This window comes from Onthophagus taurus, chromosome 6 (assembly GCF_036711975.1).
Source record: "Onthophagus taurus isolate NC chromosome 6, IU_Otau_3.0, whole genome shotgun sequence".
In the NCBI taxonomy this organism is placed as follows: domain Eukaryota; kingdom Metazoa; phylum Arthropoda; class Insecta; order Coleoptera; family Scarabaeidae; genus Onthophagus; species Onthophagus taurus.
Window position 1 is genome coordinate 18,249,214 of NC_091971.1, and position 26,924 is coordinate 18,276,137.

A 26,924-nucleotide genomic window follows, 5' to 3' on the forward strand; every position below is an offset into this window, starting at 1 on the left:
TTAATATCGACAAAATTTTAAATTTTATAAAAGTCGTTTTACCTATCCGGGAACACACTGCATATTAAAATATAAAAAATAAATAGCTGTTAAGAATATATTCAGCAATGTAAAGCAATGTTGCTACAATAATTATTTGAGTGAATAGGCGATGAAATTTCACCCTAACCACCAAAGTAGTTTTATAATATTAAAATAACATACATTCCAAAACCGTTGAAAATTGTTAACGGATATTTGATTCTAATGTAGTCTAGAAGATTTGTGTAAAGTTTGGTTCGGATCTTCGACCGAATAACGGCGGTAGGGGTAATTAAAATCTACTGGTGGGTAGTTCACCCCCGCGGTCCCTATGCAAGTGAAAATTGTTAACGGATATTTGATTCTAATGTAGTCTAGAAGATTTGTGTAAAGTTTGGTTCGGATCTTCGACCGAATAAGGGCGGTAGGGGTAATTAAAATTTACTGGTGGGTAGTTCACCCCCGCGGTCCCTATGCAAGTCAAAATTGTTAACAGATATTTGATTCTAATGTAGTCTAGAAGATTTGTGTAAAGTTTGGTTCGGATCTTCGACCGAATAACGGCGGTAGGGGTAATTAAAATCTACTGGTGGGTAGTTCACCCCCGCGGTCCCTATGCAAGTCAAAATTGTTAACAGATATTTGATTCTAATGTAGTCTAGAAGATTTGTGTAAAGTTTGGTTCGGATCTTCGACCGAATAACGGCGGTAGGGGTAATTAAAATCTACTGGTGGGTAGTTCACCCCCGCGGTCCCTATGCAAGTCAAAATTGTTAACGGATATTTGATTCTAATGTAGTCTAGAAGATTTGTGTAAAGTTTGGTTCGGATCTTCGACCGAATAAGGGCGGTAGGGGTAATTAAAATCTACTGGTGGGTAGTTCACCCCCGCGGTCCCTATGCAAGTCAAAATTGTTAACGGATATTTGATTCTAATGTAGTCTAGAAGATTTGTGTAAAGTTTGGTTCGGATCTTCGACCGAATAAGGGCGGTAGGGGTAATTAAAATCTACTGGTGGGTAGTTCACCCCCGCGGTCCCTATGCAAGTCAAAATTGTTAACGGATATTTGATTCTAATGTAGTCTAGAAGATTTGTGTAAAGTTTGGTTCGGATCTTCGACCGAATAAGGGCGGTAGGGGTAATTAAAATTTACTGGTGGGTAGTTCACCCCCGCGGTCCCTATGCAAGTCAAAATTGTTAACGGATATTTGATTCTAATGTAGTCTAGAAGATTTGTGTAAAGTTTGGTTCGGATCTTCGACCGAATAAGGGCGGTAGGGGTAATTAAAATCTACTGGTGGGTAGTTCACCCCCGCGGTCTCTATGCAAGTGGAAATTGTTAACGGATATTTGATTCTAATGTAGTCTAGAAGATTTGTGTAAAGTTTGGTTCGGATCTTCGACCGAATAACGGCGGTAGGGGTAATTAAAATCTACTGGTGGGTAGTTCACCCCCGCGGTCCCTATGCAAGTGAAAATTGTTAACGGATATTTGATTCTAATGTAGTCTAGAAGATTTGTGTAAAGTTTGGTTCGGATCTTCGACCGAATAACGGCGGTAGGGGTAATTAAAATCTACTGGTGGGTAGTTCACCCCCGCGGTCCCTATGCAAGTGAAAATTGTTAACGGATATTTGATTCTAATGTAGTCTAGAAGATTTGTGTAAAGTTTGGTTCGGATCTTCGACCGAATAAGGGCGGTAGGGGTAATTAAAATCTACTGGTGGGTAGTTCACCCCCGCGGTCTCTATGCAAGTGGAAATTGTTAACGGATATTTGATTCTAATGTAGTCTAGAAGATTTGTGTAAAGTTTGGTTCGGATCTTCGACCGAATAACGGCGGTAGGGGTAATTAAAATCTACTGGTGGGTAGTTCACCCCCGCGGTCCCTATGCAAGTGAAAATTGTTAACGGATATTTGATTCTAATGTAGTCTAGAAGATTTGTGTAAAGTTTGGTTCGGATCTTCGACCGAATAAGGGCGGTAGGGGTAATTAAAATGTACTGGTGGGTAGTTCACCCCCGCGGTCCCTATGCAAGTCAAAATTGTTAACGGATATTTGATTCTAATGTAGTCTAGAAGATTTGTGTAAAGTTTGGTTCGGATCTTCGACCGAATAAGGGCGGTAGGGGTAATTAAAATCTACTGGTGGGTAGTTCACCCCCGCGGTCCCTATGCAAGTGAAAATTATTAACGGATATTTGATTCTAATGTAGTCTAGAAGATTTGTGTAAAGTTTGGTTCGGATCTTCAACCGAATAAGGGCGGTAGAGTAAATTATAATCTACTGCGGGGTAGTTCACCCCCGCGGACCCTTTGCAAGCGGAATTTCTTTCGATAAATATACTTCTTATCATGCCTAGAAGGCGTATATAAAGTTTAGTTCGGATCTTCGAACCAATACGGGAGCTGCAGCCAGTTATTTTAATTAAAATTGCTGATTGTACCTTGATATTAGTGATAAATATATTTTAATTTTGTCTAATTACTTTTAATATACTGTAATTAACTTCTTAAGTTGATAATGTAATGTTTCTTTGTTTGAAAAAATTGGGCCCCCGTGTGTCCGGTATTACGGACGTCTATGGGCGTTCGGGTATCATCGGAAATTTTTACTGCTATCTTTTACTGCTGTCTTCACACCGGTCTATTCATCCCAATCTTTCGATTTAAAATAATTTCAAGATGGCTGTCACATCCAGTGTACCGGAAGTAGCCTACAACTTCGATATTTTAAATGGAAGACTGCAATTTTTATTGGATATTTGAATTGAAAAACGGTTTTTTTAATCAAAAATCACAATACAAAATTCACTTAAACACCTTGGAGAGCCGCAAAAATTCCGTCTTATTTTTTACATAAGGTTTGTACTTTTACAATAGGAAGATGCCCAGGTCTTTCCTGTTTCTATATTTTTCGGTATTCCTAACGTATATTGCCGTTTTACTCATCAGTGAATTAAGTTTACTTGAAAAAGGATATTTGAGGTACCAGTGCATTTTATTATTCTTGGAAAACTATCGGTTTTAGAACAAAGGTTCTTCGCACACAGGTTTGTCCCATCTTTTTTTACCAATTTGAACAATATTAAAATAAATACGTTTCTCGTGGACAAATGAAAAGGTTGTTTCCCGGAATGTTAAGAAAAAAGTGAGCATCATAAAAACCCCCACTGTACCGTAAGGGAAGGTTTCGTGGAGACTAAGATTGCTAAAGTTATTCATTCGAGTTCCATATTCAGCGTTAAACAGTTGTTCACAAATTGTATCGTATAATATAGTTTAATTGCATGCTTGATTATAAAATGAGTAAAAGACAACCAATTTTTGAGTGTGAAAACGACCCCCTTAATTTCTGTTATGTGTGTGGTGAATATGTCGTCAAGAAAAACATACGTAAATTTACCAATTCGGTACAAGAAAATTATCTCCAATATTTTGGAATACCAGCTGAGAATCTTCAAGAACAATGGACACCAAGTTTTTTATGTCTTAATTGTCATATAAATCTTAGTGGATGGGCCTCCGGCGCGCCAGGGTATGTGTTTCATGTTAAAAATACTTTATAATTTATAACTTTTTTTAACATTAGGCGGTACATGAAATTTGGCGTACCAATGATTTGGAAAGAACCACTTTGTCATACAACCGACTGCTACTTTTGCCTAAGTAAACAAACCGGAATTGGGAAAAATATGCGATGGGTTTATGCAAATGTACCATCTGTCACGTTTCCAGTTCCGCATTCAGATACACTTCCCATCCCCAACTGCCCTGATTTATCTCAGTCCCAAACTTCCGTTATATCTCAGTCCTCAACTACTGATACGTCAGATTTCCGAAGTGATTTAACTGAATGTCAAGGACAGCATGAACAGCATCATCTAACACAGGAAGAACTGAATGATTAGGTGAGAGACTTGGAGCTTTCAAAGGAGAAAGCAGAATTACATGCATCTCGTATGAAGCAATATCACTTTTTGGATACGAGTGTTAAAGTAACATATTACAGAGACCGTGACAGGCCTTACACAAAGTATTATACGTCAACTGATAACATATGCTTTTGCAAAGACATTCCCGGTTTGTTCGAGGAGCTTGGCCAGCCTTATAATGCATACGAGTGGCGGTTATTTATTGATAGCAATAAAAGTAGTTTGAAAGCAGTTCTCTTGCATAATGGAAATGAAGAACCATCAATTCCGATCGCGCATGCTGTAAATACCAAAGAATCGTACGAAACAATGGTTAAACTATTAAAATCTCTTAATTACGAAGACCATGACTGGAAAGTTTGTGCCGATTTAAAAGTCACAGGCATGTTATGTGGTTTACAAAGCGGCTACACGAAATATTGTTGTTTCCTTTGTCTTTGGGACAGCCGCGCAAGGGAACACCATTATAAGAGGAAGCAATGGCCTGAAAGAAAAAGCCACACCCTCGGCGAGGGCAACATTAAATACTTGCCTCTTATTAAAAAAGAAAACATCCTTCTACCGCCATTACATATTAAACTTGGACTCTTCAAGAATTTTGTGAAAGCGCTGGATATAGAAGGCCAAGCGTTTGCTTATTTAAGAACCTTATTTGAAAATCTTTCATTCGCAAAAATCAAGGAAGGTGTTTTCAACGGTCCACAAATAAAAAAACTTTTAAAAGATGACAAATTTCAAACCTATTTATCATCCGTTGAAGCTGCAGCCTGGAATTCGTTTCAGTTAATTGTTTCTGATTTTCTTGGAAACAATAAAAGCCTGAATTACGAGACAATTGTTGAAAATTTGCTTCAGAATTATGCAAAAATGTGTATAGATCATTATTATTATTATTCCGGGTATCCGTAAAGTACCGGCATCCCTGCAGGTTCCGAGTTAAGAGACATTTTGATTCAGAATAAAAAAACAATGAAGGAATGACACGTTTTTTATTCTGAATTTAATTTCGATGTACATTTCAAAAGCTATGGGTATGCAGGCAGTTCACAAATACACGTTATTTCATTATTTTCAGTTATACGTTTAATTTTATTTTAATTTTTTCCAACAGGTGTAAATATGTCTCTAAAAATTCATTTTTTACACTCACACTTAAATTTCTTCCCGGAGAATCTTGGTGACGTAAGTGACGAACATGGCGAAAGATTCCACCAACAAATGAAGAACATTGAGCGGCGTTATCAGGGAATTTGGGATGAAAGAATGATGGGAGACTATATCTGGTTCCTTATAAGAGAGACGGATTCTCAAAGAAACAGAAGGCAAAGCGGGGGGCAAACTTATTTCTAAGACTTGTGCATACTATTTTATAAATACCTAAGTGTTACAATCAAAATAAACTGAATGAAGAACTGTATTTCGTGCTTTTTGAGAAAAATTACAGAAACAGGAAAAGCTGGATGTTGGCACTTTGACTCACAAATGATCATAATTTCGATATTTCTCTGTAGGCTTTGGTCGTAAATACTGTCTTCCTATTGTAAAAGTACAAACTGTATGTAAAAAATAAGACGAAATTTTTGAGTTTCTCTTTTTGCGAGTGAATTTTGTATTGTCATTTTTGATTAAAAAAACCGTTTTCAATTCAAATATCCAATAAAGATTGCAGCATTCCGTTTAAAATAACGAAATTGTAGGCTACTTCCGGTACACTAGATGTGGCAGCCATCTTGAAATTATTTTAAATCGAAGGATTGGGATGAATAGCTCCTACACGTAAAATCTCAGAAACGTATGAACATGAAACCTAAAAATTTCTAACGGTCTAGTTGCGCGGAATTTTTTGTACAAGAAAAAGCTGTGCTCTCACATATAGAAGATCATAATTTTTGGTAATTTCTCCACCGTTTCTCATCCTGCGTACCTTATTGTCTTCTAAAAAGAGCAAACTTTACGTAGAAGGTAAAAAAGAATTTTTCTGCGACTCTACACGGATATTGAATGAATTTTTGGTTCACATTTTGTCTAAAAAAATCCTTTTTTCACATATTATGGGCCATTGTTTTAAAACTACCGAACCGATTGGAATAAGCATTAATACCATTTATTGGCTATACAATACTCTTTAATTTGATGAATAGCACCACCAGATCGGTCATCTCTAACTCGAAATATGCTGCAAATAGTCAAAGTACCTCTAAAAAAAAAAAAAAAAATCATAGCTCCAAAACGTATCCATAGAAAAAATTTTAAATGTGATTTTTGAGTTTAGGGGACCAAACTACATAAGAAAAATACAGTGGCGTCAGATGTACATTTTATGATTTTTTTTTTGTAGACTAGTGTAATTATTCTTTCAAACTGAGACAATATCTTTAATGTTTATTTTTACATCTTTTATACTTCTTGATTTTCTGCCAATTCAATCCGATTGAAATAATGTAAAAATGAAATGTCTCGTGAATAGAGATTCTACATCGAATCTTACTTAGGATATCCTGTCGATCTAACTTCATACTTCTGATTGATTCCACAAAATGTGTAGAACCTCTGACACATAAGGAGACAGAATTGTGGCAAAGTGTTTTGTCATCTGATACGTAGGAGAATTTTTAGGACTGATAATAGGGCGTAGTGGGATATCCGATTTATGGATTTTAGGTAATCCATATATTCGTGTTGGTACTGGGGCCTCTACGAATAAACTTCTCTGTTCTTCTGCTGGGATTTCTGTAGATTTTACCAATTCTTACATTTTCCTTATTATCGTCTCGGTTATGTCCTTTTTTATTTTTTTATAGGTGGCAGATTTTAATTTCCACATACTTGTGGTGTTCATAAAAATTTATTGGATATTATATGGATGAATTGTAAATGTTATATACAGATTTTTTATTTTATTACTTTATAACATTCTTTTACATAATATATTCTTATATAAAATCAATAAGTAAAGCGATTCTGGTGTGTCTTACTGGAGCTCCAACATGGCATACCATTTGGACAATTGGGCTCCATTGTCAAATGCGAAAAAGATCCAAACAACGCAACAAAAGTAATGGAGTATTCTTTAACCAATAAAAATATTTATTAAATTAACTATTTAGAGAAAAACTACTTTGATAAAAGTATCTAAGGTTAGTAGTAGAGCGAGAGAAGAAGTTTCTTGTATGATTTATTATAACACAAGCAATATAACTTAATGCTGGTCTTGTATTTATCTTCCCCATTCATAAATACGGAATGCGTCTAGAAATTAAATTATAAAACACCAACAAATACAATTTTTTTATCTATTTGGGGAAAATCAATTTGAAATAAATATTCATTAAAGGGAATTTTGAGATAATAAATAAAATTATTTATATTGTTATAATATTTTTTTTATTTCTTTTTATTATTGCATTTAGAGAACTACAATTTTTAATAAAATAAAAGTGCTATGCACATATTTATTGATGCCGTGTTGTAACTCTGGAGCTTTGTCGTATGCTGTACGAAAATCTTAGCATTCACAAGTACATTCACATCTATACTTTACTTCCCCGGTTTCTGTTACAATTTTCTGGGCAGTATTTAAAGTACAAACGCAATTGCATTCGCAGTCGATGCATTCTTTTCCGGATTTATTGAAACATTTACAGATGCATTGGCATTCTTTTGTACCATCGGGAGTTTCAATAGTAGACATTTTTATCAAAGTACAAGATCCATCCTCGTTCTTAGTAGCTAAAAGAAATGATAAAAAGAAGCAAATTAAAATTAAATTACATTTAGAATGTTTTGTTATTTATTTTTAATTATATTAGCTCAAAATGAAATGGTTAAATAGAATTGATTTTTAATAAAGATAACATTCTTTTATGTTATTTATTTATATTTACCTTTGCAACAAGCTATTGGTGCAGACATCTTTGTTTCTTACTTTTTGTATTGTTCGATTGAATACAGAAAAAATTTTTTGTTTATGCATTTAGTAGAAACCTGTAGAATTTATATACCAATTCAAAAACTACATAAAAGCGAGTGCACATTTGTATTGGTATCGTGTGCAAAAACGGCCCGAGTGAACGATAAAGCAAGTCGATATCAATGTAAGCAACAATTTCATACGCGTTTGAGCTCTTGTATAAATACAACGTTTTATCCGTATTTTATCCAATTTCTAAGTAATATGTGTTTAATGTTTTACTTGAAATAAAACGTATTTCGAATTTCTTAAAGAAAAAAAATGCAAAGATAAGTATTTTCTTTTATAATTGTATTTAGAGGAAATTTATAATAAAACAAATCAAATGAAAAAATTTTAATTGAAATTAAAAATCGTTCTTTAGAAAATAAAAATTGACTATTCTTTACCTTTAGTTTTGTCTTTACTTTGTCTTTACAACTTTCAACAAAAACTTATTCTTTTTCATGAAGTACCAAAACCGATCTATTCCTGCTATTTCATCGTCGGTTTAAGACGTTGAATTTTTTTGATTATGCATACCATAACGTACATAGCTATAACCACCGCGCGTAATTTAGCCGAACCACAGAATAATGCAGGTTGAAAACGATCAATGTTAACTGTAAAATTTTTGTTTCAAAAAATGGTAAAATGTTTATTATATTTTTTAAGTACTTTGAATAGCCCTTCAAATCTACAGGACAATGCGCCTCTCATAACTTCCAATTTAAGGAATACTAAATCAGATTTAAATAAATCTCTGTGAACGAAAGGTTTTGTAGATGAATGGGATGGCTTTAATTTTGAAAATGTTTCACGCAAGCAATGAGTAAAGGTTCGTAGACCGTAGTAGACCTGAGTCCAAGAAGTATCATTGGGAGTTCTTCATACCATCGATTGGTGTTACATTTGGCTATAATGGACGTTTGGAGAGTTTTATGGAACCTCTCTAAAATGCCATTGCTCTGAGGATGAAAAGATGAAGTATGGATCTATTTTTAATGCCGAATCTGGAAAAGTAGTGGTATAAAACAGTAATAGCCATTGTGTTTGCTGATATATCTTTTACAGGAAAAGCTTCTGGTCAACGTGTAAAGCTGTGGTACTTTTTTTTTTTGTACGCTGGCCACATAAGATGGAACACAATTGAATAATGTAATGTAAGTAACGAATTTGACGAGGTGTTTTGTCTGTTTTAGAATGTATAGAGTATAATAATGTTTTGTGGTCAGTATAAATTGTGAATTGGTGTCCGTGCAAGAACTGCTTAAAAATTTTTATTGCTGAATATTGATAAAAGTTCTCTGTCAAACGTAGAATCGAAGAAAATTAAAAATAATTTTATGGGAATTTTAAAGCAACATATATTTTTAATATTTTGAAAGTCGCTATTTCATTATAAATACAGTATATCTACTGAATAATAACGCATTAGTATAAACGCCTGTATATCAATTCAATGTTTTAATAGTTAAATATTTTTTGTTTACCAGTTTGAAATTTTAACTATATAACTTAATAGCATTTAACGTTTTTGTTTGTCCATATGCGATTTCTGTGTTTTCCGGAATAATTAATATTCCAGCAAATTCATTGAAAATGTTGCTAATGTTATCATTTCTATCAACTAAAACAATTTCAGTAATCCCATTACATTCTCTTCTTGATAATTTTATTCTCTTGAAATTTCGACGATGACTACTTACATTTCCCTAAAATTTCAAACATTATTAGTAAATATATTAATCTCAAAGAATTGTAATAATACATACCAATCCCTGATAAGAAACCTTATAATAGTTATATGGATCACATAAACTTTTCTCATATTGCCGTAAAGCGGGAATGACCAATAACCTGCATGAAATCATCACTGAGGCAAAATCTCCAGGCAGCGCAAAAATAAATTTTGAAGAACCATCAAAAGAACATGTTGCAAAACTTGTCAAATACCTAATATATAAAATTGTAACATTACAATTTAATTAAAAACGGTATGTAATTACCCTGGTTCCATATTAACTCGACCAAAATGTATTAAGGCCCCAAAATCTAATTCCAAAACTTCCTTTACCATCTCATACTCATCAATAGAGACACCTCCAGTTGTTATAATAACATCGTGTTGAGTAAGGGCTTTGTATAATGCTTGTTTCAATAAATTCGGACTTTAAAGATAAAATAATAATGAAACAATGTTAAAAGTAAGTGTAACTATGTTTACTTAAGTTTTACAATTCCAAGATCATTCGCAGCATAACCAAATGTTTGCAAAAAATTTAATATAAACAAGTTGTTATCGTTTTTGGAATGGCCAGGAGTAGAATGTGTGGTGCTTTGTGAATATAATGCATCACCTGTTGCCAATATTCCCACTCGTGGACACCTATCATTCAATAATTTAATATAGAATTGAAACGTGTTATATGATATATTAAAGTAAACATACTTGTAAGTTTTTATTTTAAAAATTCCTAAAGTTGCTAATATTCGAATGTGAGCTGACGTAATATGATGTCGCGAATAAAATTTAACATTGTCTTCAGATCTAGAAAGTACAATTTGCTCTGCAATTGGTTTAACACATACATAGAAGTTTATAGAACAAAAAATCGCATCCAGAATACTCTATCACACCCTCACTATTACTTACTTTACATGCAAATTAATTTTTGGTACACTATTAAACATAATTTTAGTTTCGTTTGCAGAAACTGAAACTACACATGCATCTTCTATTGGCACCACAGCATTGGCTCCTTTTGGAAGGCAACATCCCATACTAACACGTATAGCTTCGTTAGATTGAAGAACAAAATCCGATTGCTTAAAGACCGTTTACAATGAACAAAAAAATATACCTCAAAATTTATAATTACATCGTCATGTTGAGTAAAATAATTTCGTTTTAATATACGTTCAGCACCATCTTCAGCTACCACTGCGTAACCGTCCACTTTGGATATTTTCAAAGAAACTGGCAATATTTTGAGTTCATCATCGGGTGCTAAAACTCGATTAAGAGAATTTTCGATTTCAATTTCTTCCACCTCGCCAACGTATTTTGTGGCATCACATACTATAGATAAAGCACGCTCAAAGCTGTGCTTTTTAAACGAATAGCAACGTTTATTTCGGTATGGTGATGTTGTAACATTAAAATAAGATGACTTAAAATTTGCTTCGTCTTCCAACGAGTCTTCCTTTTCGTCTAGTGCAGAAGTATCATCATCTTTTTTAGGCTTACGGATTGAGTCTATTGTAGGCGGTATGATAGATTTGATAAGCCCAAAACATTCTAACGCGCTTGTTAAGTTTCCGGGTAAATTTATCATCAAAGAATTACCTTTAACGCCGACAACGGCGCGTGCTAACGTTCCTATATCATTGGCTTGTAAATTAGTACCACCCGCCGTCAAAATAAGATTGATATCGTGCTTGCAAAGAATTTCTAGCGAAACAACAATTTCATCTGGAACATCGGGAACTACAGTACATGAATATATATGAATATATTTTTTATAGCTTCCGCTAATGCTGGTCCACATTTGTCTACGGCGGTTTTATTGAAACATGCATCGCTCACTAAAAATAAAATTAGTTAAATTTAATAATAACAAAATTTTTAATACTATGTTATGAACCGATAAGTACTGCACATGTAAATTTCATTGTGTTTAGGATAATGAAATAGCTCCCACACAGCTGGTTTTAAAGAGAGGAAAAATCAACTCGTCCACGCGTTCATACCCAAAAGTTATCAAAAAAACTCACCTTCAATACGCGCGATAATAAAATTTCAAAATCTACTCCCTCCCTCTATAATTTAAAAGAAGAAATTAAAAATGTTAATAAAAAGGATAATGAAATAAGAAAGTTTAGGAATTGTAGGATTTCGTGTTTCCAAATTCGGTTTGTTGTAAACAAAAAAAACAAAACTATTAATAAACTATCAAAATAAAAAAAAATTTAATCTTTTAATCTTGTAAATATAAATAAACAATATACTTGGAAAGTGCTGCAAGTAATAATAATAGTAATAGACTTTATTGTCAAACCACACAGCAATTACAGAAATAAAACAATATAATATAGCAAGATAATATAACCAAAAATAAAAACAATAAATGATTCGAAAGAAAAAAAAAAGATACAAAATAAAACTATCTAAACAAAAGAGAGCTATTATAGCATAGTGCGGCAAGCAATTCACGAGGCGCAGATTCAGGAAAATAAAATCCTGTTCTTCCATCTGGACCTCGATAACAAAAAGAGGTATTAAACATTAATAATTGAAGACGTAACAAACACAAAACACAAAAAAAAATTATTAAATTAGTTGTAAATAATAAACTAATTATCTAAACTCGATTCCGTGACATGCGCAACGCAACTCGATATCGGGACCCCTTGCAACAGAGAAGCACACTGACATCTGAATAATCTTTCAAATAACCGAGACCTGAACGTCGATACACTTAACTTCCTATCAGCCATCGAAATAAGATTATAGGATTTGTAAACATGGTATGAGAAAGATCTCTCAAACAAACCCGTGCGATGGACAGGTGGAGAAATAAAGGAAATAAACCTAGTCAATCGATTATGAACGTTACTTCTAAAATTAATCTTCCTATATAAATAACTTGGAGTCTTACTCAACATTAGTTTATGATAAACCACCAATGTCTGAAGCACTCTTCTGTTCCCCATCGACAACCATCCAGCGTCAACTAACTTATGAGATCTCTTATCATATTTTCGTATGCCATAAATAAAACGTAAACAGCAGTTTTGAATTTTTTGGATTCTATTTGAATCAAAAGCAGTTAACGCTGGATGGTATACAGGAACCATGTAATTAAATTGAGACAAAACAAGAGCATCGCATAACATCCGCTTGACATCTATGGGTAAGTAAGACCTATGCGGAAAAAGTAGCCTGAGGGCGAAATAAGCGTTTTTAACATATTTACTGACCTGAGACGAATACCTAAAAGAACTATCAATTTCCAAACCAAGACTTTTATGACTATCAACTACAGGTAATTTCGTACTATTCATGACAATACCAAAGGGCCGAGCCACTTTTGAAGTGAATTTTGTATTCTCAAAGATCATGACCGCCGATTTATCAGGATTGATCCTCAGACAGTGTGCAGTGGATGCCTCATAAACACAATGGAGATCAGTATTGATGCGACGAATAGCCTCCCGCCATTGGGAGGGATGAAAGGAGTGAACCAACTGCGTATCATCCGCGTAAACATACTGTGTACCATGTTGAATCCGATCAAAAAGATGAGCTGTATAAATGGAGAACAAAATCGGTCCCAGAATAGAGCCCTGTGGAACCCCGGAGATAACCTCACGACACTCGGATGCCACCCATCAATAACAACCGACTGTGATCTACCATTCACCTTAATCATATCGGCGCTAATACCATCACTACCCTCAGAACATGACCTTAAATCATACACAAGTTTCTCGACCAAAGTAGGACAAACAGTAGAAAATTCAAAAACACCTCCATTATTAGGCAAACTAGTATAAAAATCCAAAACCGATTGATCAAGAGGCATTGAATCAAGAATATCAGAGATACTGTTAAGAAAGTAATCATTCAGTTCATTAACATTTTTTAAAGCATCAGGGATACCAGATACTGACTTCTTTTTCAAACTAAGTGACCCTAGTTTAAACCACAATTGTCTTCTGTCACGCATATTACCAATATGACGAAAATAAGCTCTTTTCTCTGCCTTCACAGTAAATGCCGTTAAGTTCCGCAGAGACTTATAATAGTCCCATCTAGCGGAAGACGGATTCTTCTTCAAGTTCGCTTTCGCCTTATCTCGCAATGAGATCATAAATTTTAAGTTGTCAGTGAGCCAGGGTGGTCTTATCCTACTGCTTTTCGGTCTACACACCACAGGTGAAAAAACATCAAAGGCAGAAAGAATGCCATTATTGAGAAAAGCAAGCTTCTCGTTAATGTCCTCAATAAAAAAATATGATTAAAAGAAATTTGCTTTAAAAATTCCCTAAAACCTGCTGCATCGATCGTACCCAGACTTCTCCCGACCCTAAAAGAAACTGTGGAGAAAGATTCAGCTAACAATAACTCACAAAAGATGATATCGTGATCAGAAAATAAGTATGTAGTATTTTGACTGATAAGTTTTGTTACTAAACTAAAAGTAGTAGTATACTCTATATAAAGGTTCCCGAACAGACGATTGCCTAATAAAAATTCTATTTTATTTTTCTGTTTAAAAAATAGATTTGATGTAACAATTATTAACGTTTTGTGATCATGAAAGAAATAGTTCTAGTAGCAAGAAATGTTAGGTGCAAGAAACCAAAAAGCCAACATTACAGAAAATATTATCAAAATATATAAGAAAATTAAATATAATTACAGACTTTCAATGAAACTTTTTAGACTTTATTTCATACCGGATATTTCCTCATAGTCGGGTATCTTCTATCATAATCTTTTATACAGGGTGTCCCGCAACGATTGTACAAAACTGCATCAGCGTATGCTATGATCAAAAATAAACAAAAAAAGCCTTATAAACATAGGTTCGAAAATGGACCATTTTCGAGATATTCAAAGATTTAGTTTCATAAGTTGATATTGTTAACATCATGAATTTAAATTTGTTTTTATAATAATTAAGTCGTTACTATGATTACGATAAGTTGTCTAATCAAAAAAAAATAATAATACTTCACAAAATTATTATTTTACTATTTAATTTAATAAAACTATTAAGTATGGCTCCTATTAATTACTCTAAGGAAGAGATGGCGGATATGGTGTATTGTTACGGACTAGCTGATGGAAATGCGTCGTTAGCAGCTCGTCATTACGCGCAAAGGTTCCCGAACAGACGATTGCCTAATAGTCACACCTTTAGCAGACTATTTCTCAGATTAAAAGAAACGGGAAGCGTAATCCACAGCCATTCCACGGAGAGACATTACACAAGGCCGGTGGAATTAGAAGAAGCAGTTTTGAGAAGAGTCGATGAAAATACCTCAACCAGCATTAGAAGAATTTTTGCACAAGAAAACATTAACAAAACAACCATTCACCGCATTTTAAGGGAGCAGTTGCTTTATCCTTATCATTACAACACCGTTCAAGCTCTAACAGAAAATGATGGCGAAAAAAGAGAGATTTTTTGTAGGTGGGCCATACAGGAAGAGGTAGTAAACATCGACTTTCCCATAAACATTGTATTTACGGATAAAGCAACATTTACTCAAAGCGGAATTTTTAATATTCATAATGCGCACGTTTGGAGCGATGAAAATCCCCATGCAATACTAGAAACTCATCATCAGTGGCGATTCAGTGCTAATGTATGGGCTGGAGTTATAGGTGATCAGTTATGAGGTCCATTTTTTCTTCCAAAGAGATTGACAGCCGATGCCTACATACATTTTTTACAAAATGACCTTACAGAGGCATTTGATGAATTACCTCAACAAATTCTAGAAGATTGCTACTTTATGCACGATGGAGCACCAGCACATTATGCACGCGCTACTCGAGCATACTTAAATAACAGATTTGGCAATAAGTGGATTGGCCGAGGAGGTCCTGTCCCGTGGCCACCTCGTTCACCAGATTTAAATCCGTTAGATTTTTGGTTTTGGGGACATTTAAAACAAATTGTTTATTCTGAAGACGTTCAAAATGTGCAGGATTTGAAGAATAAAATTAGTAACGCATTTGACACAGTAAAACAAATTCCTGGTATCTTTGAACGCATTAGAAGTTCATTTAGAAAACGTATCCGTTTGTGTTTAGAAGCAAATGGTGCGTATATTGAACATTTATTATGACATGAATCTTTTCCAATTTGTTAAATATTCGTTGTTTTTATGCTGGTTGAACGATTTTCTTCGACAATCTTTGTTACTTGTTTTGTTAAATTATTAATGAACTGTGTTAATTAACTTAATATTATCTTATTATTTATTAAACTTTATCTTAACCATCGTAACCATGGTTATCATATAATTACTGCATCTAAATCGTTAGAATTAATGATGTTTACAATAGGTCAGCTTATGAAACTAAAACTTTGAATATCTCGAAATTGGCCCATTTTCGGATCTATGTTTATTAGACTTTTCTTGTCTGTTTTCGATCAGAGAATACGCTGATGCAGTATTGCACAATCGTTGCGGGACACCTGTAGAAATTATTTACAAAAAAAAATGAAATAAAAACGTAAAAGGAATCATTTAGTAATAGTAATGCTTTTTATTGTTAATTAAAAGTTTACAATTTCCTATACCGGGTGTTAAAAAAGTCTTACAAGGGAAGTATCAGAACTGTCCCTAACCGATTTTGTTGAAATTTGGTACAACGATAGTATGGCCAAAAATAAGGTTTACGTGTTTTTTTATACGTGCTAATAAAGCCCCTGGGGCGAGTTATAAGGGTTGGAAATCGGGGCGAAATACATATATTCGCTTATAGGCTGAAATCGAAAATAGCTATCGAAATGTGGTAAATGTAAACTGATATTCATTTTCAAAGAGCTTTCCATTGATATATCACACATATATCTGAGGGCTTCAGGGGGTAAACTACCCCTAGTTTTTTGGAATATTTTAAAAACTACCCTGTCGATTTTGGCGATATTATGTATCCTTATAGTACGTTTAAAAATATTAATGACGTGTTTTTTCTTATTTGCCTCTGACCATCCCATGCAAAGTTACGGGGTATGATAGATAACCCCTTTCCTTAAGAATAATGTGATAAACTGTTACACTTTTGAATAATATTTTGAAGAAAACCATTAATTAGATGTAAATTAAGATTTACGCAGTAAAATAAACCCTATACGGCATTAAGGGATGGCGGGGGTTAACTACCCTAACCACCCCAAATAAATTTTTTTTTGCGAAAATTGTTTGTCGATTTTGGAGCAATTTACCACGCTGATTTTTTTATACGTTAGTACTATTGTAAGAACAAGGGTTAGAAGTTTGGGGTAAAAAATATATGTTCACTAATAACTTTCATACTCCTACAGAAAAAGCTTTTTTATCCTTATTCTATTTAAATAACACAAAAGCTAGGATAATTATATAAATATTTATTAATAATGAGTTAAAAAGCAACTGAAAAAAATGGTTAAATATCACAAATTGTATTCTACATTGTTAGAATCCTCTGGTACGTTTGGACCGAGGGTAATAAATACAATGTTCAAAGCAGATAACATATTCGTTTTGGCATCAAAGTCTGGTAAACTGACTTCTGCTCATATGAAAAATTGGCTACAAAATGTCTATTTCCCAAACACCGGACCCAAATTATTACTATTACTGGATTCTTGGAGTGGCCACTGCCCTGAAATTATTAGTAAAGTAACTCCATCGGATGTTAAGTTTAAATATTTATCTATACCTGCAGGAACAACAGGTCAAATTCAACCCCTGGATGTACTTGGTTTTAGAATATGGAATAATTTCATTAGAAGATTTTCTGATCAAATTATTCTCTACCAGTACGATGTCAATTTGCATCAGCAAGGTAATATTTTAAAATTGCAATCCCTAACGCATAACCAGTTGTCTTCCCCACGATTTATTAATGTTTTTAAATACGCGTGGCTTGCGTCTGGATCTATAGAGGAGAGAACAGTTTGAAAATCTCGTGGAGTTTTGCTTTTCCAATGAAAAACCTACGTGCGATATCTGTGGAGAAATAGCTGTTATAACTTGTGCATGGTGTAAACATATTTTTGTAATTCGCGACGGTAATGAAAGCTATTACAGTACTCAAACGGGTGCTGTAATGACACTACAGCATCCGATGCTGTAATGAGATTTTAGTAACATTTTATGGAATCAGTTCAAGTTGGTGACATTGGGTCATTAATTTTTCTAGTTGTCAATGTGACAATGTTTGTCTATGGATGTTTAAACACGTTCTTAACTTCGAATACAAGGTCCACAATGATAAGGACATTGAACTCTGAGCAATTTCTCTTATTTTGGGAGGTGTACATGAAACATTTTTATCAGGTGAATCCTTTTTGTGTTTTGACAGTTTCTATTTGTCAATTCAAATTTCTATTTTCAAGTGTTACGGTGTTACCAACTGCTACATACCTATTTCCCTACATTGTCAAAATTTATTTTATTTTTGAGAAAAAAAAGGATAAAAACGCGAATTACAAAAAATAGCATAAAAAACACGTTTCATAAGACTTAAAGCACTCATTCATTAAAAAACTCGTGGCTTCGCCACTCGTTTTTCAACTTGAATGAATGAAAACTTGTTTTTTAATATACTATTTTGTTTTAAATCGTTGTGTTTAAAACATTTTTTCCATGATTTTCATTATTGCCAACAATACATTGAATAAAAAAAAGTAAAAAGAAAGAAATTAAATTAATAATGTAGAATATAATTTGTAATAGTCAACCATTTCTTTGCCAGTTACTTTTTAACTCATTATTAATAAATATTTATATAACTACACTAACTTTTGTGTTATTTAAATAAAGTAAGGATAAAAAACGTTTTCTGTAGGATTATGAAAATTATTAGCGAAAATATATTTTCTACCCCAAACTTCTAACCCTTGTTCTTACAATAGTACTAACGTATAAAAAAATCATGGTCGTAAATTGCACAAAAATCGGTTTTTTTCGCAAAAAAATTTAATTTTTGGGGTGGTTAGGGTAGTTAACCCCAGCCACCCCTAAATGTCGTATAGGGTTTATTTTACAGCGTAAATCTTAATTTACATCTAATTTATGCTTTTCTTCAAAATATTGTTCAAAAGTGTAACAGTTTATCACATTATTCTTAAGGAAAGGGGTTATCTATCATACCCCGTAACTTTGCATGGGATGGTCAGACGCAAATAAGAAAAAACACGTCATTAATATTTTTAAACGTACTATAAGGACACATAATATCGCCAAAATCGACAGTTTAGTTTTTGAAATATTCCAAAAAACTAGGGGTAGTTTACCCCCTGAAGCCATCAGATATATGTCTGATACATCAATGGAAAGCTCTTTGAAAATGAATATCAGTTTATATTTACCACATTTCGATAGCTATTTTCGTTTTCAGCCTATAAGCAAATATATATATTTTGCCCCGATTTCCAACCCTTATAACTCGCCCCAGGGGCTTTATTAGCACGTATAAAAAAATACGTAAACCTTATTTTTGGCTATACTATCGCTGTACCAAATTTCAACAAAATCGGTGAGGGACAGTTCTGATACTTCCCTTGTTAGTAAACCTAGGTCCTAAAAGCAACCGGTGTGAAGACAGCAGTAAAAATTTCCGATGATACCCGAACGCCCATAGACGTCCGTAATACCGGACACACGGGGGCTCAATTTTTTCTAACAAAAAAACATTACATTATCAACTTAAGAAGTTAATTACAGTATATTAAAAGTAATTAATATATTTATCACTAATATCAAGGTACAATCAGCAATTTTAATTAAAATAACTGGCTCCAGCTCCCTTATTGGTTCGAAGATCCGCATCAAACTTTATATACGCCTTCTAGACATGATAAGAAATATATTTATCGAAAGAAGTTCCACTTGCAAAGGGTCCGCGGGGGTGAACTACCCCGCAGTAGATTATAATTTGCTCTACCGCCCTTATTCGGTCAAAGATCCGAACCAAACTTTACACAAGTGATCTAGACTACCTTAGAATCAAATATCCGTTAACAATTTCCACTTGCATAGGGACCGCGGGGGTGAACTACCCACCAGTAGATTTTAATTACCCCTACCGCCCTTATTCGGTCGAAGATCCGAACCAAACTATACACAAATCTTCTAAACTACATTAGAATCAAATATCCGTTAACAATTTCCACTTGCATAGGGACCGCGGGGGTGAACTACCCACCAGTAGATTTTAATTACCCCTACCGCCCTTATTCGGTCAAAGATCCGAACCAAACTATACACAAATCTTCTAAACTACATTAGAATCAAATATCCGTTAACAATTTCCACTTGCATAGGGACCGCGGGGGTGAACTACCCACCAGTAGATTTTAATTACCCCTACGGCCCTTATTCGGTCCAAGATCCGAACCAAACTTTACACAAATCTTCTAAACTACATTAGAATCAAATATCCGTTAACAATTTCCACTTGCATAGGGACCGCGGGGGTGAACTACCCACCAGTAGATTTTAATTATCCCTACCGCCCTTATTCGGGCGAAGATCCGAACCAAACTTTACACAAATCTTCTAAACTACATTAGAATCAAATATCCGTTAACAATTTCCACTTGCATAGGGACCGCGGGGGTGAACTACCCACCAGTAGATTTTAATTATCCCTACCGCCCTTATTCGGTCGAAGATCCGAACCAAACTTTACACAAATCTTCTAAACTACATTAGAATCAAATATCCGTTAACAATTTCCACTTGCATAGGGACCGCGGGGGTGAACTACCCACCAGTAGATTTTAATTACCCCTACCGCCCTTATTCGGGCGAAGATCCGAACCAAACTTTACACTAGTGATCTAGACTACCTTAGAATCAAATATCCGTTGACAATTTTAAGACATTCTAAAATAATTAAAAAAAAAATTAATATTATTATGAGTCATCTGAATTATTGGGATCATTACATTTGAGATAAACTTGTTTTCTAATCAGATGCTTTTTGCACCTAAATTCATAGCACTCATCACATGTTTTTGTTGTATAATTATTTTTAGCCCTACCACATAATTGGCATCGTTCTCTGATTTTTCTTGCATGTGGATCTGTTTGCTGCGATGTCGATGGAGTGTCTATATCTGTTGGTTCTTGGAGCTTTCCCTTTTGGGTTTTAACTACCCTGTTGGTTCAGGGTAGTTATTTGGCTTCTTTCAATCAAAAATCCGTTCATCTTCAATGCCAAATTTTTTAGAAAATCTTTTCTAAATTACGGCTTTGCTTTTGTTTTGTCGCTGAAACTGTACAAAATGTGGGCATTTATTCCTGCCATATTTATTGTTGAAAAAAGAGGATTCAAATTCGAATTTATTTAGTATAAATGTTAACAATATTTATATAAATACGTCAGCAGTCTTAACTTTAGTACTTAACAAAAAAATCATCGAACATCCCGTTGTTTACAGAACAAAAACATTAACATTAACCACCAAAGTCACGCAGGTGTATGGTGTCGCACAAATAGTTAGAGTACGAATAGTAGGCCTTCCGAATTAAAAAAGTTTTAATTTTATTCTTGAACAGTTCAGGAGGCAACCGAGCAATGTCGTTCGGTATTTTGTTATAGAATTTTACTCAAAGAAATTTAAAGTGGCACTGACTTCGACCTAGTCTACAAAAGGCCGGTCTCAGTTGGGTACCGTTTCTAGTCCGATATTTATGTAAAGTGTCATGACTAATAAAGTCGTCGAGATTTCGCCTTACAAATATTACACATTCCAAAATGTACAATGACGGAAAGGTCAGTATATTATGGTTTGTAAAGGACCTACGGCAATCATCCATGTATGTTAGCGAGTTTATTATGTCACGAACCTCAACAAATGTTGCTTGATCAATGGAAAACCCACAATCAGCAACATTAATTGTTTACAAAAGGCAATTCAAGAGGTACCTTAATAAAGTAATCATTAACATCATTTGGATCGAATTTGGCTTTAATTTTGTCTATTTTGTTTCACGCGTTTTTTATTAATTATTTCCCATATAATTTTACCCGAAAGGATAAAGTCGACCTCCTGGTTTTTCTACTTACTGTATAGGTTTGACACATTTGACCATTTGTGTCAACGCCCCCCTTCGTATTGGTAATTTAAATCTACCGGTAGCTAGTTTACCCCCGCGGTCCCTATGCAAGTGGAAATTGTTAACGGATATTTGATTCTAATGTAGTTTAGAAGATTTGTGTAAAGTTTGGTTCGGATCTTCGCCCGAATAAGGGCGGTAGGGGTAATTAAAATCTACTGGTGGGTAGTTCACCCCCGCGGTCCCTATGCAAGTGGAAATTGTTCACGGATACTTGATTCTAATGTAGTCTAGATCACTTGTGTAAAGTTTGGTTCGGATCTTTGACCGAATAAGGGCGGTAGAGCAAATTATAATCTACTGCGGGGTAGTTCACCCCCGCGGACCCTTTGCAAGTGAAATTTCTTTCGATAAATATATTTCTTATCATGTCTAGAAGGCGTATATAAAGTTTGGTGCGGATCTTCGAACCAATAAGGGAGCTGGAGCCAGTTATTTTAATTAAAATTGCTGATTGTACCTTGATATTAGTGATAAATATATTAATTACGTTTAATATACTGTAATAAACTTCTTAAGTTGATAATGTAATGTTTTTTTGTTCGAAAAAATTGAGCCCCCGTGTGTCCGGTATTACGGACGTCTATGGGCGTTCGGGTATCATCGGAAATTTTTACTGCTGTCTTCACACCGGTCTAAAAGCAGTGGTTTCGAAGATACAAGCAATTCCAATATTATTAGTGAATGAAACGTCTTGGTCTTCAAATGTTTATTTCATTGGGGAAAATACAAACAGAACATAAAAACTGAACACAAAATGCTTAAAGCAAATGCTCTACATGACCTCCCTCCATTTGAAGAGATGCTTGAGATCTTCGTACAAAAGAAGAGTCTCACATGCATTTTGTATTCTTTGCTGGAAATCCTCCAAGTTATTAACATGTGCTGAATACACTAATGATTTTAAGTAACCCCATGCAAAAAAGTCTAGAAGATTTAAATCAGTTGATCTAGGTGGCCAAACTATTGAACCTCCTCTTCCTATCCATCTACTATAAAGTTCAGTATTAAGAAAATTACGAACAATGATCGCAAAATGTGCAGGCGCGCCATCATGCATGAACCTGAATATTTGTAGCCTATCCTGGAGAGGTACATCTTCGAATAATATCGGCAAAGTATTTAGCAGAAAGTCCAAATAAGTTTCACCAGTTAAGCGATTGAGAAGAATCGTTGGTCCTATCAATCGGTCACCAAGTATACCAAGCCAAACATTTACAAAAAACTATACTGGCTTCTTGATTGTACAATAGCGTGAGGATTTTCATCCACCTAAACGTGATTGTTATGAAAAAATTCCGTTTTTTGTAAAAGCAGCTTTGTCAGTGAATAAAACACTAGCACTTCACCAAATGCTCTTCTCGAAACGTACTCAGGAGCGACAAGTACTTGTACTCGTTGAACATGGTAAGGATAAAATTGTTGCTGACGTAAAATTTTCCAAACTAGAGAGGCATTAATGTTTACTGCAGCAGAGATCCTTCTTACACTCGTACCTGGATTTTCTTCAACCCTTCTCAAAACACCCTATTCTACTGCAGGAGTACTCACAGATCGAGGTCGCCCTGCATCGTCCTTTACCATATCTAATCTTCTCCTCCATAACTTCCTTCCAACACTTCCCCCAGATCCCGTAGTATGGTCTAATTTATCCTTTCTTCATATTTAATTGCTCTTCTGGCCGCCCTTCTTCCCTCACAATATACCCCGGTGTTACCCTCGCCAGGTCCAGAACCCGCCTCCGGTACCGATTCCGTACGTCCTCAAGAATATCCTGCTTCTTCCATCCCCAAACCACCGCCCCGTATATCATTGCACTCCTCGCCAACCCATCAAACATAATCTTTCTCTTTCTGATATCCCTCTCAAACACTCTTTCACCCCATCCCCATCTCCAGACCCACCCCATCACATTATTCGCCCTTTGAATCTATAGCCCAGGTATGTGAATTCTCTCACCTCCTCAATCTCCCTCCCTTCCCATCTCCATTCTTCCCTCCTTTTTCTCTCACCTTGCAGAACTTCATTAACTTTGTCTTTGCTACATTCACCTCCAACCTTTTTCCTTCTCCTGAAATACCTCTCCAAGTGCCTCACCATCCTTCTCATCTCCACCGCTTCCTTCACCACGTGAACCTTTCTCCCCCCTACCACTACTCCTCCCATTTGCTCCTTCTCCAGTCTGTTTTCCAAATCCGCCGTATACAAGGCAAAAAGGCTGGGGCTTGTCGTTTCCCTACTCTAATTCTAGCCGTCGTTTCCCTGTATATCTCTTTCACCCTCTTTTTAAGCTGCTCCATGACCCTCCTCCTCTCCATCTCCTCCCACAACTTCTCCCTGTCCACCTTATCGAATGTCGCCCTCAAATTTATGAAGAGGGCATACAACTTCGCTCCCTTCTTATCCAACGCTATATTCACCAGATGTTTTAAGATATACACGTTGTCAATCGCCCCTGTCCCCTTCTCAATCTAAATCTCTTCCACCAATCTTCCCAGCAATACCTTCGCATAAATCTTGTAGGAGGAGTCGAGTAGTTTGATTTCCCTGTAGCTACCCACTGCTCGCTAACTTCCCTTGTTGTACAAGGTGCATATTATATCCATCCTCCCACAATTCGGAAACATCTCCCCCCCACACGTTGTTCAACGCCTCTTACAGCTTCCTTCTCACCTCTCTCGTCGTCTCTAACTATGCCTCGTTCGGTACCTCATCCTCCCCCGGTGCCCTTCCCTTCTTCTATCTTCGCAACACCGTTCCTAACTCTTCTTCCGTAGTTTCCTCACCCCCTTAGTCCTCTCCTCCTCCTTCACCACCTGCCTATCTTCTACCTCTCTCAACAATTTCATAAAGTGACTCCTCCATTCCGCCATTTCTATTTCGTTACTGACCTCCTCTCTTCCGTTACTCAACTTATGCAAATAGCTCCATACATCCTTTTCACATCTTATCTCCTTAATCCTTGCTGATTCCCAAATATTTCTTTGTACTTTCTTCTTGCCTCCTTATATCTTTGTTAGACGTATCCTTATATCTGTCCACCAGAACCTCTCTTCTTCGCCACTATCTCAATCTTCTCCTTGCCTCCCTTTTCTGCCCTTGACTGCTTCTACCAAAAAGGAATCGTTTATTGATATTGCAAATAGGATTTGTTTATTTAGTGTATGCTTTATTCTAGGGGCTTGATGCATTAATTTGCTTTCATGAAATAAACGAATATTAATAAAATTTCTTATGAATAATTTAATTAATTGGATATTATACCGATCTATAAAATCGTCGAATGCATTCTCGCCAAAAAAATCATAGATATTATAAGGCATATTTAACAGAATTGAAATGGTTAATTTTATAAGTATGTTTGTTTTGAACAACATGATTTGTCTTTTGTATTCTGGTATAACCTTGGTATACCCTCTCATGGAATTGACATTTGCAGAAAGTTTTACACAAAGCTAGATTATCCTTGTGGACTTGTCGTAGTCTTTGTGGAAAAAATTGGGACTTACCCCTGAAAGACTGTACGGGCTCTATGTGACTATGGTTAGACCTATGATCACATACGGAGCCACAGCCTGGTATAGGACAGCCCGACAGTTGTCAGTAAACTTTCACGAATTCAACGAGAAGCTGAATTGGCAATCTCTGGCACGATAAGCACAACGCCAACTTTAGCAATGAATGTTCTGCTTGGCTTGTCACTTTTGCATTTGTATATACAGAAAGTGGCTCAAACTACTATTTACAGGTCAGATGGGAAGGGATCACTACCAGTGATTTATGCTCGATATCAGATTGTCCTGAATCGAAAACGAAAATTCTCTAGTTCAGGGAGATATCTGCATGTTCACAGATGGATCAAAAACGCCGCAAGGGATCGGGGCAGGAATATACTGCCAGACATTTCGGATTAAGCAAGCTTACACCCTTACAACTAAGTACTACCCGGTATATAATTTATGTATTGTAATGTAATATTTAACATTCGGGAATGCTCGGTGATAATCGGACGGTGGTCCGATCTGTGCACTTTCTCGGTTTCGACAAAGTTTGTTAGTATTAGTAAACAACCCGCGTGTTATGTTGGCTTCAAGTTTTATTGTTTACAACTGCTCCTATATATACAATTTCTTTGGATTCTACCGTTCTTGAGAAAAAACATACAAATTAATTTGGTTATTTCATATTTGTGTAAGTTGGTATCAGTTGGTAATGTTGGTATCTAACTTCAGTTCATTTAAATACAATTTCTCGTCATCAGAAATAAGGTTATGTTTTGAAATTTAACATTAATTTTTTAAATATAACAAATAAACAGAATGTGTGTGGATAAAACAAATTGTTTAATTGTCTGTATCGGTTTACCAGGAGCAGGTAAAACAACATTTTGCAAGAAATTAAAGGAAATATGGTTAGATTATGAAATTATACACATAAACTATGATGAAATAATAGGAAGTAATTATTCGTCTGATAAGAGAAAAGAAATCTTAAATGATGTTCATCAATTAATCAGTAACTTACAAAGCAATAAAACCTTAATTTTAATTGATGATAATATGTACTATAAAAGTATGCGATACGAATACCTACAATTAGCAAGAAGACATAGTATTTCTTTTCTGCAACTATACTTTGAAGTAACTTTAAATGTAGCTTTAAAAAGGAATGAAGTCCGAACTAATCCAGTTCCTGATGAGATTATTAAAGAAATGAATCATAAAATGGAAGTACCTCATCAAGATTTTTATTTTATCCCTGAAAGTTTTCAATTTACAGCAAAAGAATTGTCTGATTTAAAGGATGTTATAGATAAATCTTTTAATAATCCTATGTGTAATACAAAATATATCCCAAAAATACAACACAATATAAATGAAAGTAAATTTCATAGGATTGATTTAATTTTGAGAAAAATTGTATCTACTAAAATTAAATATGACCAAAAAAATTCATTAAATTATGTAAAAACACGTAAAGACGTTTTAAAAAAGATTAAAAATGGGGAATATTGTGAACTGGAGAATTTAGATGAAGAAAATATTGAGAAAGTTTTAAGCAAATTATTTTAATTTGTATCATGATCTTTTATAAGTATCATGGTAGGGATATCAAATAAGTTTATCAAGAAAAAAGTAAAATGATTCATGTTTGACCTA

The 26,924-nt window shown here is 34.8% G+C and overlaps 2 protein-coding genes and 2 long non-coding RNA genes across 5 annotated transcripts; 2 read left to right on the top strand and 2 right to left on the bottom strand.

The window, feature by feature from the left end:
- Window positions 1-7,620: 7,620 nt before the first annotated feature.
- Window positions 7,621-8,198, bottom strand: LOC139430038 (uncharacterized). The gene is made up of 2 exons (XR_011640606.1): window positions 7,844-8,198; window positions 7,621-7,688 (listed from the first exon to the last, which is right to left on the bottom strand). It is a non-coding gene; the product is annotated as an uncharacterized lncRNA (long non-coding RNA).
- On the top strand, window positions 7,981-9,366 carry LOC111419615 (uncharacterized). The gene is made up of 2 exons (XR_002706985.2): window positions 7,981-8,929; window positions 8,983-9,366. It is a non-coding gene; the product is annotated as an uncharacterized lncRNA (long non-coding RNA).
- A 31-nt stretch (window positions 9,367-9,397) lies between these two features.
- LOC139430037 (gephyrin-like) lies at window positions 9,398-11,459 on the bottom strand. 2 transcript variants are annotated; one of them, XM_071196621.1, is made up of 7 exons: window positions 10,791-11,459; window positions 10,565-10,737; window positions 10,361-10,459; window positions 10,136-10,297; window positions 9,918-10,079; window positions 9,684-9,864; window positions 9,398-9,623 (listed from the first exon to the last, which is right to left on the bottom strand). In XM_071196621.1, the coding sequence occupies exons 1-7, from the start codon at window positions 11,457-11,459 to the stop codon at window positions 9,414-9,416; spliced, it is 1,656 nt and encodes a 551-aa protein (XP_071052722.1). In that variant the 3' UTR covers window positions 9,398-9,413. The 2 variants fall into 2 exon arrangements, with proteins under 2 accessions (XP_071052722.1, XP_071052721.1); XM_071196620.1 differs by having other exon boundaries at window positions 10,136-10,459.
- A 10,825-nt stretch (window positions 11,460-22,284) lies between these two features.
- Window positions 22,285-26,837, top strand: LOC139430065 (Phosphoseryl tRNA kinase). Its single transcript, XM_071196678.1, has one exon. The coding sequence runs from the start codon at window positions 26,085-26,087 to the stop codon at window positions 26,835-26,837; it is 753 nt and encodes a 250-aa protein (XP_071052779.1). The 5' UTR covers window positions 22,285-26,084.
- The last annotated feature ends 87 nt before the right edge of the window (window positions 26,838-26,924 follow it).